General features: G+C 33.1%; 1 protein-coding gene across 1 annotated transcript in view; it reads right to left on the bottom strand.

Annotated features, from left to right (window-relative positions):
• Positions 1–16,691, bottom strand: part of MS3_00010406 (uncharacterized protein) — a gene marked incomplete at both ends in the record, with an annotated part of 131,979 nt that overhangs the window by 27,537 nt on the left and 87,751 nt on the right. The window contains 8 exons of the mRNA XM_051218773.1: positions 798–1,267; positions 2,161–2,427; positions 4,254–4,587; positions 8,195–8,323; positions 9,556–9,825; positions 11,243–11,371; positions 11,705–11,842; positions 16,269–16,681. Of these exons, the coding sequence (XP_051071661.1) occupies positions 798–1,267; positions 2,161–2,427; positions 4,254–4,587; positions 8,195–8,323; positions 9,556–9,825; positions 11,243–11,371; positions 11,705–11,842; positions 16,269–16,681 (2,150 nt within the window). The remainder of the gene's footprint in view (positions 1–797; positions 1,268–2,160; positions 2,428–4,253; positions 4,588–8,194; positions 8,324–9,555; positions 9,826–11,242; positions 11,372–11,704; positions 11,843–16,268; positions 16,682–16,691) is intronic.

Raw genomic sequence — 16,691 nt, 5'->3', positions numbered from 1 at the left:
AATTGAAATGCATCGATAACCAATTTATTAAATACATTTAAGTAACTCGAATGAATTTCACTGAATGGCAGGTATACATAGATTTATTTCATATTATATGCAATAATTTTCACTGAAAAGCTCTTGAACCTTTTTCTGAACTCATTCATAGAACAAAACTTGAAGATAATTGAAAACGGAATTGATTTTTAAAAATTTGCTTTCAAGGTAAATTTATGAAAGTCTTGATAAAATATTATGATGAGGAAGTAGATTCTTTATATACCTTATCTGTTAAACATTACCATAACATTTACAGGAAAAAAACTGTAAAAAATCATTAGTTATTCTAATAGTAATGATCTTAGCTTTTAGCTTGAGGCGGGGGTAGGTTAAAGAGATCCTACTTACTCACACAATACATTTTCACTGAACCCTCAGTGAACATAAACAATACACTAAGGAAAAATAGGGGAAAAAGTAACAACAGATAAAACACTACTGTGTAATTGGCACACTTACTAATAAAAATGTTAAAGGAGTATTCTAAATCAAGATTTGGAATTTTGTCTGAATTCTGTTGTATATTTTTGATCTCTGTTTAGTAGTGAAGTCCCAAAGTCATTAATTCCTAACTGTACTAACTAAGAGGTCATATCATTTAACTCGTTATGAGCAAACATTTCGCTCATTGACTAGAGTCAAATAAACATAGAATCTTCCACTGGAAACATCTCGTTAATTCAGTTCTAATAATCAAGTCATATTAAATAAAATCGATTCGTGACTAATTAGAAATTTATCCCTAACCTACTTACCGACTGGAAGAATTGTTCTGTGTATAATTGGCCAACATTTGCCATGTTCAAGATTCCATCTAATTGTATTTTTCAATATTAACCCTTTATCCGGAACACATAGTGTATTGACTGTTACAGATTGAGAAGAATTGTTGGGCAAATTAAATTGAATCATATCTGGTTCCGTTGGACAACAACATGCTTCTCTGTATTGTTTTCTTTCAGTGATACATTTACATTTGTAATTCGTGTAAGTTTTGTATTCTTGTATAATACGCATACATTTCCCAGCCGAACCACACTTGTATATATGTTTTATTAGTGATTGGCTTTGTTGAACCATATAGTCGGTTGACTCTTGAAGAAGGTCATCAGATAATGGACATTTAATATACTTATATTGAAGCTTGTCTGACTTTGTACACGTTCCTTTTGGACTTAATTCATACGTTGTTGTGTTGAGTTGTTGAACATTTTGCATTGAACATCTGAACAAACCAAAGTATAGAGAAATACTGAAGATTCACAGTACATTTCCATCAATTAACCATTGAACACTTACTGTTGGCAAACTTCACTTCTATGTGGTGATCTCAAGCGACAGGTTGGCTCATTATAATCTGTGAGTAGATTGTTTTAACTACTATTCTAGTAACATAAAGTTGGTGTCAGGTTATTTCAAATAATCGACAACATAACTGCCTACGTCGTAAAAGTTTATGTGATATATTTCAAACAGACTGCCATTAACATCCCTATCAGTGTTGTCGAACCCTTCGGGTTTAAACGAAACGGACATAATTCGCCGAGACTACTCACTAAGCGAGATTCGAGTCTACAGATTAGTATTGGCTACATGTGGGTACTAGGTAGTGATAACTCAAATTGGGAGATTTTTACCAGGAATATTTTAGATAAGTTTAATTTACGATACAATGCCTGCTTGTATGATCCGTGTCCTTGCTAGGCTAGTAACATAAGCTCCAAGCATTTGAATAAATAAATCGGTAAAAAAATGAAAAACTCAAGATGGAACTATTACTTAATTGACTAATACTATAGCAAGATAATGCAAACTCATCGGCTAGTTCGTCATTGACTTAAAATTTTTTGAATTACATTTTAAGATCTCTACTTTGTCAAGATAAGCTTGCATTATTATGTTATTTCGGCATTAAATACAAAGATATAACGTATACCATGAATTGATTTCTGCCGAATAAATTTACCAGACATGAGAGTTCAAAAATCGAATCAACTATATCATTTGAGGACCAACGAATTAATTAGCTTATCAATAGTAGTCAAATCTGTAGAAGTATCTGATGTTAAAAATCATGGTTACACTAATAAAGCTATACATTTTCCAGGATATGTCTACCTCATTTCTGATCGTTGTTCAGGACATTTACATCTGCCAGGAATACGTAGTTCTTTCTTCAAGCATTGACAACCAACACGTTTGAATTCTTCATATATATGGAAAAAGTTCCCAGTTTCAGCATCACATTGAGTTCTGCCTTTATATTGTGGGCCAACTGGTGAGCAAGTTATTTTAATTACACGACGTGATCTACGTGGTAAACAACGTGATTTATCTCCGGAAACTTCATAATAAACATTTTGATAAATTAAAACACCTTCTGAACTGAAATTTAAAATTACCAAATTAGAATCGGAAGTAAATGAAAAATGTAACCAGTGGTAGTTATTCAATACTTATGCTAATATAGAAAATTTACATAAAATATTGAAGTGCAATAATTTATTATACCAGTGAATAATATCTGTCCAATTACATAATTTCAGAAGGGGTTTTGTGGATATTATAGTAATTTTAATAGTCGAGATCATGAGGCAATTGAAACTCGACCACCACGGAAAATCTGCATAAAACTGGACGGCCGTTTCGTCCTATTGTGGAACTCCTCAGCAGTGCATATCCACGATTCCACCTCGTGACATTCGAACCCAGGACCTATCAGTCTCACATGTGAGCGCTTCAACTCTAGACCACTGAGCCGGCACCCGACGGTGTTGGTGTGTAACTTCAACTAGTACACGAAATTGAGTGACACATCCACCATTGTCTTCATTTAGTTACTCTCTCACAACAGACCTGGTTGAACTCCATTGATCACTGCTTCTCACTAGAACTCCAGGAAATACCTCTTGAAGCCAGTCACTCATCACGGCCGTCCAGTGCTTTCCGGTTTTCCATGGTGGTCTAGTTTCAAATGACTAATGATCTCAACTATTGAAATTACATAATTGTCGAATAATTTAAGTGCTCAAATACGAGACAAGTGATGAACACAGTATATGTAACTGACTAAAAGACTTCATTTAATATCTCTGATGATTCTGGATTAGAAAAAATCAAGTGTGCTGAATTCCACTCTCGGATAGAATCATTCGCACTCAAAATTAAATCATTTAGGTACTGAAAAGTTCACAGAAGTATTGTGTTAATCAAAGAGGCAAATCGATTCATTCTAGACAACTAAGAACTGAAAATACTTTTCATACTATAATCATTTCCGAGCTATACAATTTAGATTTATGACTAGGAGTTTCAGAATTGGGAAGACTATAGAATGAACTATAATAATTTCCCAAACGAACTAATTTATCGAACCACAACCCCACATTGATAATCAGCATGTGCTCACTAGTGACTAGCTTCGTGAGGGAATTCTCGGAGTTATAGTGAGAAACCTTGACTAGTGGATCTAATCCATGTCGCGTAGAGACAGGTATTTACCTCAGTACAATAGAAGATGGTCGCGCAATTTCGTGGATTGGTTGAGGTAAGACATTAACACCGTTGGATGCCTACTTAGTGGTCCAGAGGTTAAGCGTCTGCGCGTGAAATCGAAAATCATGGGTTCGAATCGCGCGAGCAAGATCGTGGATGCGCACTACTGATGAATCCCGTAATAGAACGAAACGGCTGTCCAGTGTTTCCAGATTTTCAATGGTAGTCTAATATCAACCGTTCATGATCTCAATCAAAAATTAAATAATCTCCACATCCCCATACTGATGAAAAATAGAATCAGTAATTTAAACAAAACGATACGTGGTAGATGATTCTGCTAAACAAGAACATATGAAGCCATTGGCAACAACACATTTGTTAGTTGATCAAACTTTCTGATATGCACAAACTGATTTTCAAAAGAATCATAAAATAATTTGCTAAGGCGTCCCACTTACTTCTGCAATTATGTTGCATTTTAACATTAATTAACTCGCAAACATCACATTCGATTTCATCAAGTGGTCAGAAAAACCTAGTTAAAAATCTCGTCATTTCATAGGTTCAGATGTCTGAGCTGAACGCGAACTCCAAAAGTTACTTATCCCATTTTCACTCATATAAACAACATGTTTTTATGATTATTATGAAATTCATACATATATAATGCTACTTAATATAAGTACATATTTGCAATAATAAGAGTAACTTACTAAAGACAGGACTTTTCTCTATGTGGACGTGTACATTTACAAACTGTAAATACCTGACGTACATTATTCTCAATACATCGACATCCATCAGCATGAAATGTAGTCACTTGATCAATACGAACTGAAGCATGTCGACCAACACTCATCACACACTTATTTGACTTATTCACATATTCTTCAGAACAGTCAATCGGAACTCGATCAATAATTGTGTCTAAACGCGAGCATGTTGGTTTACTTTCCGATAATTTCCATTTAGTCGAAATAGTCTCAAGAACGAATTGTTCACTGTTGGCTTGAATACACCGACGCTGGGTAATTGGCGGAGGACAATCTATAAAACAAGAAAAAAATATCTCAAAACGGCTAATAATTTACCAAATTTACTGTTAAATTTTTCTTTTTTTATCAATTAGTCGTAGGATTTCTGAAACGGATATATAAAAGTGATCATGCCAATGTCTACACGGAAACTCTAAATCCTCCAAGCAAAAATAACGTGTCGATATTTTGCTTCTTATGTAATCACAAAATCGAAACTTATGGCTCAGTTTGTAAACAAATGGAGTTTCTTCAGCTTTTTTTTAGATAGTATCACTTAATGATAATGTACAATTGTATTTAATTATTTAAGGTATATAGTAGCCCTTTGGAAAATAGAATGTAATTATCTAAAATAGGGTTCAAAAATTTCAACTGTCAATAGGAGCATACATTAAGGTCTAAAATTCAATGAATTACACATGAGAAATGAACAAGATAATTGTTCATTTGGCGAACACTAGGAAAATTAAAAAAAAATAATTTACAGGTAGTAATAACAGATAACAAACATTAAAAATTAGTGTTAACTGATCATAAGGTATGAGGTACTAGGAGGATTAGAGCCACAGTAGAATAAGATGTTGGTTTTGTACACGAACTTCAGCATAATCACCTGCTACGGATAAAGAAAGCTAAGAAATTGTATACTTGGATGAAACAGCTGTTTAGTGTTTTCTCTTTTTTCTTATTTGCTTAGCTGACGCTAGTCCATGATGTAAACTAGAAAGTAATTTATATTTGACTTTCACAACTTATCAGCACGACAATAAAGCCATCATACTGGATGGAAATATTCCAGATATGATCAAACGTAGTTGTCCCTACCTTTTTCCTGAAATATATGTTGACTAAAACTAAACTATTTTGTGCTTAAATAACATCTTAACAAATAATAACAAATCTAAAACTCCTCAACTACCCTGACCATTTAAGACCATTAAGATTCAATTAATTAATAGATATATTGTTAGTTAAATATATCTTTATACTTGTTTTTCAGTTATTGCTCAAGCAAACTCATTCAAATGTCATAGGGTAATCAGGAGAATAAATTGGAAATTTATTTGATGTAAGTCAATGAAACTAAATTGAACAACTTCCTTATAGGAATTTACTCAATGCTGTTCTCTATGTATTTTACACATTTTGTATCAAACAACGCTATTCATGAACACATTGACATCATTTAGTTTATTTCAGTGTTATAGTTGAAAATTCGATTGATATCTATGTTCATATCAAACTTTGATGATGATGAAAAGTTGTAAGACTCATGATGGGTAAGTAATACCAGTGATATATTTTGAATTATAGATACTAACATCCAAAAGAATAATTGTATAAACATTTTATAGAAAGAAAGTGATTATGGTTCTTATGATAATAACAACCATTTATCATATTCATTAACTATAAACAACTTAGATGCATAATCTTATTTAACTAAGAAAGGTTTCACGTAAATTAGTCAAATTAGGTCATTCAATAGTTAAAATTATCATTGATTAATTGGCCCGGAGGTTGACCATGGTGAGAAGAGCAGTTAAACATATTTCTTTCGCACTCATGGATTCGGGATTTCAAGTCGAATGGACATTGAGTCTGACAGACTTTGACAAAAAGTTACCGACTCGATAGATGATTGAGAAAGATCCGGTTATATTGAAACTATTATTATTTCTGGTTTAACGTCATTATTAATAGCCTGAGCATATGATTAATCTACTTAACATTCATTTCGCTTTACGATTTCTTACTGAATTCATATAACTTTATGCAGAATATAGTCTTCCACTAAGCACTTGATCGAATATGTAATTAGAACGAATCGAGTGAAGAAATTTCTTTTCGGTTAGTTTTTCATCATGACTAATTTATATATGTATGATTCACAATAATGAAATAGTACTCATAGAGTAGTTACGTTACGTAACCCACTGACTAAAATAATATTGAGTAATTGGAAGAAAGAGGATAATAATATTGAAAGTAATCATTTGAAAAATCAAACAATTGCTACGTTGTATAACATGTAAAAAAAGAAGGAACCAACAAAAGATTTTGATAAAAGGTCAATATTAAAGTAGTTATGTAAGAATCAAAGGATGAATGCTGAGAGTAAGTAGTGAGATTTGTTGTACAAACGTCTTTTAAATATAAAGGTTTATTTGGTGAACATGAATTCCGATAGCTTCAGTAATGCACATAAGATGAACTCGTAAATCATGTTATTAGTTTGATGGAACATGGTAAGTAACCTTAAAATATTCATTCAACGTGATGACCTGTGTTCACCAAGTGAGTGAGAATAGAACTCTTAATGACTCTTACCTGTAACTTGCTCAACCAAAAGGGATGGTGTTTTGCTATACGATAACGGACTTGCCGATTTGTACTCCCTGTGTGTACGTTATTCGCACTATTATTTCTCTTACTCTGTATGACTTATATTTATTCTGGTCAATAATCCCACAATTTTGTTTAATGTATAAGCTTCGCATTGCATACTACTTATCTCAACATTATTTTATTTCACAATCTAAAATTAACATGATATAATTCTAAACAATGTAATTTGCCCAAAACCTGGTCACTTTTTGGATAACCTCATTTCAAAAATAGTAATGTATTTTCATTGTTAAGTACGCTTCCTGATGTCGTGATCGAATGGAATTAGTGAGTTTAAGTCTTAAAACTAATAGAATATAATCAGTTTACTTAGTTCCAATAAGAATTTACAAATCAAGCATGTACATTCCTAAATGTTGTCTAAAATTCGATTATGTGAACACGAATACAATGGCAATAGTAAAATGACATCCTAATTATGGCACATTCTGCTGAAATATACAACGAATGTTTAACTAGAATTTAATCTAGTCAGAAATAATTAGTATATTTTGATCCATGAATAAAAACTCAATATTTAAAACAAAACAATATTACAGCTCTTTAAATCCAGCTGGTTATAAATCATATGAGTTAACTCAGCTACTTTATAAGTCATATAATTTCGAGATGGTGGCGAAGGTATGTAGCTCAGTTTGTGTTGATGATGTCGTTCAGAAGAACGATGAAGGCTCCATAACCAAACCATCTAGCTCCACCAAAAATTTTATAAGTCAGCTAATCATGAAATCATTCATATCTGTAATAAGAAATTCTAAATTCATAATAATTAGGCAGTGTACATTAAACAGGTGGGGAATAGAAAATGATAGTGATAAATCATTTGGCTTGTATATGATGCAAAAATAAATAGTTCACTCAATTTGGGAAGGAGAGAGTATTCCACTGTTATCAATAAGTCATTAGTTTGTATGAGATCCATAAAATACATATTTATCTTAACAATAATTGTGAATTAGGTTTTGTATATATCTCCTTGCTTTACTAATGATACACGAACTGTCATACACATGAAACAAAGTGATCGATTATTCCATATTCACTACTTTTACAAATTGTAGTTATTAATGTACAGTAGTCCAGTGGACAAAACAAAAACAAACTGTTCTAAATCCATTTATGGTGAGAAGTAAAAATTTTGACATATAGATTTTAGCTAATCAATTGTTGATATAGTTCAATAAAATGTATTATCGATAAAGACTTACTCCATTTATCATAATCAACAATGAGCTTCCGAACACAATTACATCCATCACGTATATTAAATTGTTTCTCAATTCGTATCCAACCGTTTGGTTGTTGATATTTCATTATCTTTTCGTCCTTTTTACAAACTGAATTAATACAAGTAGTAATAATGATAATTAGTATGAGGAAACAAGACGTTTTCTCTAATTTCTTTTTTAATCTAAACATAAAACCAATGAAATATTGCAAGATTTTCTTCTATATGTGTTTTGAGTATATAGAATATCGAATAGATATTATCAACTGTTTACATTTAGGTTGAGGTAGAAAGAAACTAAATGTTACGAGACAGTTTACTAATGCAATTAACTTTTAAAGTGTGCCTTAATTGCATATTTTTTGTGTTGGATTAATTAGGTTCAAACTGTAAGTTTAGAATTATCGTCGATTTGTATTTTAAATTCTAAAGCATTTAGTTCTACAACATTAATATCTCTGATTGAATAGAGAAGGATATTAGCTTCATAAACTACACTATTGATTAGGATTATATTATCATTCATTTTGTTAATTTTTTTGGCTGGTTTTCACAAGAAATTAGTATGGCTCTAAATGTCTTAATTCTATTTATATCCATTTTGTGTGTTATTTAATTACGTTATTACTCTTCCATTTATTTTGTATTAAAAAGTATTGTTGAGCCCAACTTTGTGATCATTGTCATACTTTGTAGATCATTCGACCGGAAAACCGTTTGCACATACGAAGACAGGAATTATTGGATCTAGTTTAGCAGGCAAATAATATGCATGCTAATAGATCATCGACTGTTTGGCCAGTTAATATTTAAGTGGGTGATAAATAAAGACGTAGGCTATCATGTTTATTTAGCCATATAAACTCATTTATATAAGCATAAGGATATATATAGGCGAATCGTTATGGATTACAACAACATTAGAAAATGGGCTAAATCAAAGGCTTAACTTAATTGGACATACACAAACCTGTATGCAGGCAGAGATGACCATGTTATATTCATAGTCTAGATCTAATGCAACAATGATTTATTTAGTGGACTACTATCCTTGCTAATCGGGAAATCAGCATTTTAGGTAACTGACGGAAAAGTGTAGTAGGATTTACATTGTTATGTAATAGTTCATATGCACTGAACTGGCTTTGATTCTGATCATCCTTTGAATCAGCAGGACATATATTACTAGGGGGGGGACAGTTATAAATGTTGAACATTTGAGTCGTCCAGCTGTATTGCGTTAGTTGTATAGTATTAGAGGACCTATTTATGATATTTTGATTGTATAAAAGTTATTAGAATCCCAATATAACATCAACTTCAAAAAAGAAACCAACTAACCAATTCGTTTTCCAATAAATCTGTCTTTGGATAAGCACTTTCCATTGATTAATGTAAAGTTGCGATAGCCAGTTTCCAATAATCCAATGGAACGATTACAAAATGTACCTAAATTAACTTCAGTTGGGCAACAACATGATTTATCATGAACACGATAATAAAATTTACAATGACCTTCTGGTGTTATCTTCTCCATAAGCCATGTATATCGTACTTTACATTCTGGTGAACACTGAGATTGTCGGATTAAACGAGGTTTAGTATTACATTCTGGAAATTACAAGGAAAGCAGAGAACACAAAACAAATAATAATAATAATGCTTTACTGAATTCGAATGTTATTTGGAGGGAAATTAAAAAATAAAAGCAAAAAGTTGTGCCTTCAACTATAAGAAACTGTTGCCAAATATTATTCACAGATGGTAGCATTAAACCATAGTGGTTAATCTTAACAATTTGTTAAGCGGCTTAGTTTCATAGTTTAACTAATAAATCAATAAACATTTAGTGAGAGTTTCTAAACTTTAATGGGAATCTATGACCAGTGGAGTTCAAAGATTGAATTGAATTGAGCACATCTCTAAACAGATAGTCAAGTGATTGTCTGAATCGTCTTAATTTATAAATTTAAGTCAATCTATCGAAATTCATTGGTTTTTACAATTAAATTTTTTACAATATGAAAAATCCCAATAATATGAGGAATTGAAAATTTCTAAGAACAAAGTTGTAGCTAGCGAAATATATTCTAACCCAATAATTTACGATTTAACACATTTTCGGAAGGGATTTTATTTATTTATTTATTTGAACACATAAATATTGGTACAAAGGGGCACCACATACATATGCCCTACACATATATACAAAAAGAAAAAGGAAAAATGAATATGAATTGTCTGACTTTTAGTCGAGGCAAAAGTAGTATTTTCATTAATTTTCGTCATTTTATTTTATTTGTGTGGGCTGTGATACTGCCCGGGTGCCCAAACCGAAGCAGGTGGTTTAGCTAGGGGGCCACACCCGGAGCCATCGATCTAAAGTTTGATCCGAAAGGCAGTAGAGCAACGTCAGGAGATGCATTTCCATAGTAGCCGGTGACCAATAATTGGTTCATACGCCACTTGATCCTTCAGGATGCTGGAGTCCATTTGCACCATTGGTTTGGGACCAGGGTTTTCCAACTCCCCTAGGCGAACCCCAGTGTTCAATAAGCCGGTTAAAGCGCTGCACATTAGCTTTTCGTCCTCTCAATTTCATAAACAACACCCCCGGTGCGAGAAAGCGGTGAGTAGGATTTCCCTGGCAGTGGATGTATACATGCGGCCATGTGAGAGCATTTCGAGATGGAGAGCTGACTCTCCCTACACTCGGCCGTATCAGGGCATTCGAGGGATTCTATTTTCAGATAGTAAGTATTCATTTATTTAAAGTGAATGGACAATATTTCTATCATGCTTTTAACGACAGACTTATAGAATATTTTGTTTAGTTAAAAAGATTAAATTGTATTTCTTATTAAGTTAACTGATCATTATTTACACATAGATACTTAATTGTCATGTTTCTGTCATAAACAATAATGTTTTTTATGTAACAATGTCTTATTCAATCGTATACATTATGACCAAATGAACTATCTGGTTTAGAAAGAATAAAAATGTGAAAATCTTTCATTTTACTTACTGCATTTACGATGAATTACATTAACACGATACTGTCGTCTACAATTTTCAACATATGGTAGTTTTTGCACTACTGTTTCCATACGAGTTTTAGGATTACACTTTCTTTTATATTCGGGTTTTCCGAGATCTATATAAAGAAATATTTTAATTTTCATAATTATGTAAATCTGTTACAGATTGTAAATAATGAAGTTAACAACTGTCATATTTGGGTTCGATAATTCTGCAAGTGATTTCTGTCACAGTATGAAATCAACTAAGGAACTTCATGGAATTGTAGGGAATGAGTTCCTTAAAGGGTGTAAATGTATCATGTACAATTAAGTTAACAATAAATTAACTAGCATTGTTTTAACGTCATATATTAATCGAACTTATATAATCTCCCAACTTATCATCAATATACAATGACAAAAGTAATTGGATCATAACTTATATGCAATAATTAAAAGTCACTTACGTATAGGATTACGAACTTTAGATATGACAATTCGTATACATTGCTTTTTATCTTCGCTTATTTTCCGTTCAGTTTTTCGAATTTCCAATATTCTGTCCATGATACATTGTGTTTCATATTTTATATCAGGTGAACAATCTATGTAATGAAGTGTACATGTACACAAAATTGAAAGTAGTTTGGCTGGTAAAAACAAAGGTTAATTACCATAAGTAATCTATTTGTAAATAGAAAACTTGGCATAATCCAGTGATCTCAGAACAACTCAGTAGTACAACTTTGAAATATCAAGAGGGGTATAAATTTAATTAAAGATTACCCAGAGATTTTTCTAAAGGGTTGCCTTTATACAACGTTTCGCGACACTATTGTCTCAGTAAATAAAATGTTTATGAAAGTGCATTCAACTGAATAACGGAGCATTTATAATTGATTCCTTATCGAGTAGCGATCAGTGTCATGTTTGTCTAGTCCTTTAATGATGATCGAACTCTACCAAATAAGTTGTAATGTAGTCGCAAATCTGAGTAACTGGATATTATGTTCACCATGTTGGTGATAGAATTAAACCAAGATTCAGAGATTTCTGCTGACTAACTGCAAGAAATTTACATGATGGTGTGTAGCTTATTGTTAACTTTATGACTGAAGATTGACTTTTATTCAGATATGGGATAAACTTAAAAGAAATTTGTGGAACGAAAGACCGGAAAATTTATGATTTTGTCAACCTTTATATTTGATTTCGAACAAGATAAATAGAACATTGCAAAGAGTGATCAATAAATTGTATTTGTCAACAACTTTAAGAGATAGGTCGGATAACAGAAGACATGCGATCATTTTGTTGTCATACCTGGTAAATTGATTCCTTATCATCTACTAATGCACATATTGCACCGGGGATTAGAGGCAGACGTCAAAAAAAATAAATAACAATTGACGAAAGCTGGAAGGCAATGCACAAGACAGAGTTAGTTGGAGGTTGTAGTGTCAGTCATTATCTTAAGCCCATATATCTTATATTCTAGTTTTCGGACATTCCATTTTATTCATTCTACTTGAGTCATATTTTGACCTTGTCAATTATTCACTTATCAGTCTTGACTGTTTTTATATATGAGCGTATATGTGTGTACACTTCATGTCCCATGACTCATCACATGTTTGTAGTTTATTTTTGTCTGACTATAAATACTGAGTAACGCTTGATTAAAATGGAGTTGGCTTCCCAGCCATCTTCCATACGTGTCATTTTGCTTTGCTGTGCTTCATTCACTTCATGTACGAAATATATGTATTCTCAAGTCAATTCTCGTTAATCGACTTATTTAATTCCGTTATTGGATAACGCGATTTAAGTCGACGATTATATACGAGAATCAGCGATAACAATCATTCGTACATTCTAAATTGGAGTCAGATTAATGGGCCGCCACATTGGTGAGCCCGCCGACGACGAACGCAACGCAGCAGGCTACGTCGATGAAGGAACTTCTGCACTCTATACGTTCGACGAACAAACTCAGCGAAGCCAGCGAAATATCCAATCCGACGCAATCAGCAAAGCCGGTGCATCATGGTATGGACATGCTCATGTCGTATTATCTTATCGATACTTTGTACTCATGTCAACCATTCTCATTGATCCATTCGTCGGTTTGTTTAACTACGATTCAAATTATCATTATATGCTTACTATTACATTATTACCAATATCATGACCGAATGTGGAATTATTAATCTTGTTCGTGCTGTCATTAAATTATGACATTTTCGCAATCATATTACTCACCGAACAAATTATCATTTTATGAAAATTCCACTCCACTTTGTGAGAACTCATTGGGATATTTTTACTATTCAAAAACGTGAAATTTTCCTGCTTTAAGTGAGTTCGTTCCAATTTTTCATGTCATTTTGACCTAATATTACATTCATTCACTTAGTCGAGGTCAGCAATTTATGTTATCATAACATACATTTTTCATTTCGAAATCGCCTCCTATTATGTCTGTGGATGCATCTAACTAGCTAACTAGAAATCATTACGTTCATCTTATCTATTCTTTCACATGCATAACTGCATGCCGCATCATTAATTACCCAAAAACGCTATTCGAGTACTGCAACTACTATTCTATTCACATCGCACTGCATGTCAGAACATAGAGTTTAGAGCTAGTCTCTCAAAGATACACTCTTGTTCGTTACATCCAAGTCAGTCTCATACGTCGCCATCGCTAATCATATGTATTGGTATTTTTGTCATGCCTTAGTACGGTTTTATAACAAACGAGATCGAGCGCATCTCCCTCAAACCACTCTAGGCTTCATGACCAAAAAGGAATTCGACTCTACGTATTTCGTCTGCTCAGTCACCATTCTGTTCCTCTGGTCATTCTTCTACTAATACATAGTTAATGATAACTCAATGCATCTGTCATAATGCAGACGACAACATTCACTGACTTCAAATTTTATGATTTATCAATTGCAGTACAGCAACTAATATCACCCGTCAATGCAGATATCATTTCACGACTTGCCTATTATCATCCTACAAACGAGAACTACGCATTTAAATTCGAATTCACTCATAGCTAGTCGATGCTATTTATTCTGCTGCGGCTCAACAGAACATATATTTCGCATATTTCACTATTCTGTCAACATCACAGACCAATTTCTGTCGTATTCTACTGTACTCATTTTGACGGTTTATTTCCCTGTCATACCCAGAAACAATTTATTACTATTTTCACGATAATTTGAATCACTCATACAAACGTGTTATTTTATCGTTCAGACAATCACAACATAAGTACATGTTAATTTGTTGTACGCTCATTAATTTTCTCATATTCGCATGCTAACGTTTCCATTTTTGTTCGCGCCTTTTCGATATTCATATATTCTTTTGCATAGGTATGACATTTTCATATAATACACTAACCCCTCATGTGACACTGTACGTTATCGAGTGTTGTACAATTTTTTTTGGCTACTTATTGTTAACGTTAGCTTCATGTCACTTGAGTGTTATTTTCGAAAACAGACATTTTTTAAATGTGCTATTTTCTACGAGGGGACTATGTAGTGTCAGTCATTATCTTAAGCCCATATATCTTATATTCTAGTTTTCGGACATTCCATTTTATTCATTCTACTTGAGTCATATTTTGACCTTGTCAATTATTCACTTATCAGTCTTGACTGTTTTTATATATGAGCGTATATGTGTGTACACTTCATGTCCCATGACTCATCACATGTTTGTAGTTTATTTTTGTCTGACTATAAATACTGAGTAACGCTTGATTAAAATGGAGTTGGCTTCCCAGCCATCTTCCATACGTGTCATTTTGCTTTGCTGTGCTTCATTCACTTCATGTACGAAATATATGTATTCTCAAGTCAATTCTCGTTAATCGACTTATTTAATTCCGTTATTGGATAACGCGATTTAAGTCGACGATTATATACGAGAATCAGCGATAACAATCATTCGTACATTCTAAATTGGAGTCAGATTAATGGGCCGCCACAAGGTCATTAAATAATGGTCTATGCCTCACGAGAGGTGACAGGCGTAAGTAATTGGTTGCATTGCGCTTGCATTTAATATTCATAGTAAAGTGAGTTATCAGTGAAATATACTGAATGAACTTAAATATATGAATGGTAATCAAGAAATCTGGGTATAAACAATCTCTGTCATACTAATAATGAAAATAATAGCAAAGTAAGGTAAATTAGAATCACTTTTATTAACGTGGGATTGAAAAAGGCCATGATAAAGAAAGAGAACGAACGATTTTGTTTAGATGTCAAAATTTCCAGCTAGGTAGCTAGCTGGTGAATAATATAGCTCACTAACTTTTGGCACTACATGTGGTCTTGCTTTTCTCTTTTTTATTTAAAAAAACATTTTCTGAAGATAAAACGATATACCGTCTTTTATATTTGAATCTACAATATTGTAATATTCATGCAGTGTTGTCTATTTACATTATGAGTCAATTGAAGCTAGACCACGATGGAAAACCTGGAAGCACTGGACGGCCGTTTCGTCCTATTGTAAGACTCCCCTTCTGATATTAATCAACATATGCTCACCGGTGACTGGCTCCAAGAGGTATTTCCTGGAGTTCTAGTGAGAAGCTTTGACCAGTGGAGTTCAACCAGGTCTGTTGTGAGATAATGACTAACTGAAGACAATGGTGGATGTGTCACTCAATTTCGTGTACTAGTTGAAGTTACACACCAACACCGTCGGGTGCCGGCTCAGTGGTCTAGAGTTGAAGCGCTCACATGTGAGACTGATAGGTCCTGGGTTCGGATGTCACGAGGTGGAATCGTGGATATGCACTGCTGAGGAGTTCCACAACAGGACGAAACGGCCGTCTAGTGATTCCAAGTTTTCCGTGGTGGTCGAGCTTTAATTGCCTCATGATCTCAACTATTAAAATTGCTTACAAATTAGTTTGAACTTAATTGGCCTGAATTCAGTAATTCAGAATTAAATAAAGTAAGTACTCTTTTTTCAATATTTTCTACTTACAACATGGAAATTGTTCCATAAATCGCTGAAGTTTGCATTGACATCCTACGCGATGTAATTTGTTCCAAACTAGATTTCTATATAGGTCATTCTTATGTACATAAATAGATTCATTTTGAGGCAATTTATGGCATTTACCAATTTTTATTAATTTCGGAGGTTCATAACAACGAATACGGGAAGACTGAACATAATACTTTGCTTCACAAGTGCACTGATCATCTTTGTATGCATATATTACCTTTATCTTGCGTAATAGACCATCGCGACTTTGACAGATTGCGTTAGTCTTTGGTTTTGGACAACTACACTGACAGCGACGTTTAGATATTTTCTGCTGACATTGGCAACCACGTAAATGTGTTGTAATCCTGGTCTCAATCAGCTCATTATTGATTGGATTACACTGGGACCTGAAATGTT

This window comes from Schistosoma haematobium, chromosome ZW (assembly GCF_000699445.3).
Source record: "Schistosoma haematobium chromosome ZW, whole genome shotgun sequence".
NCBI lineage: Eukaryota > Metazoa > Platyhelminthes > Trematoda > Strigeidida > Schistosomatidae > Schistosoma > Schistosoma haematobium.
The sequence above is the reverse complement of the archived record's forward strand: the minus strand, read 5'-3'. Positions and strand labels throughout refer to the sequence as shown.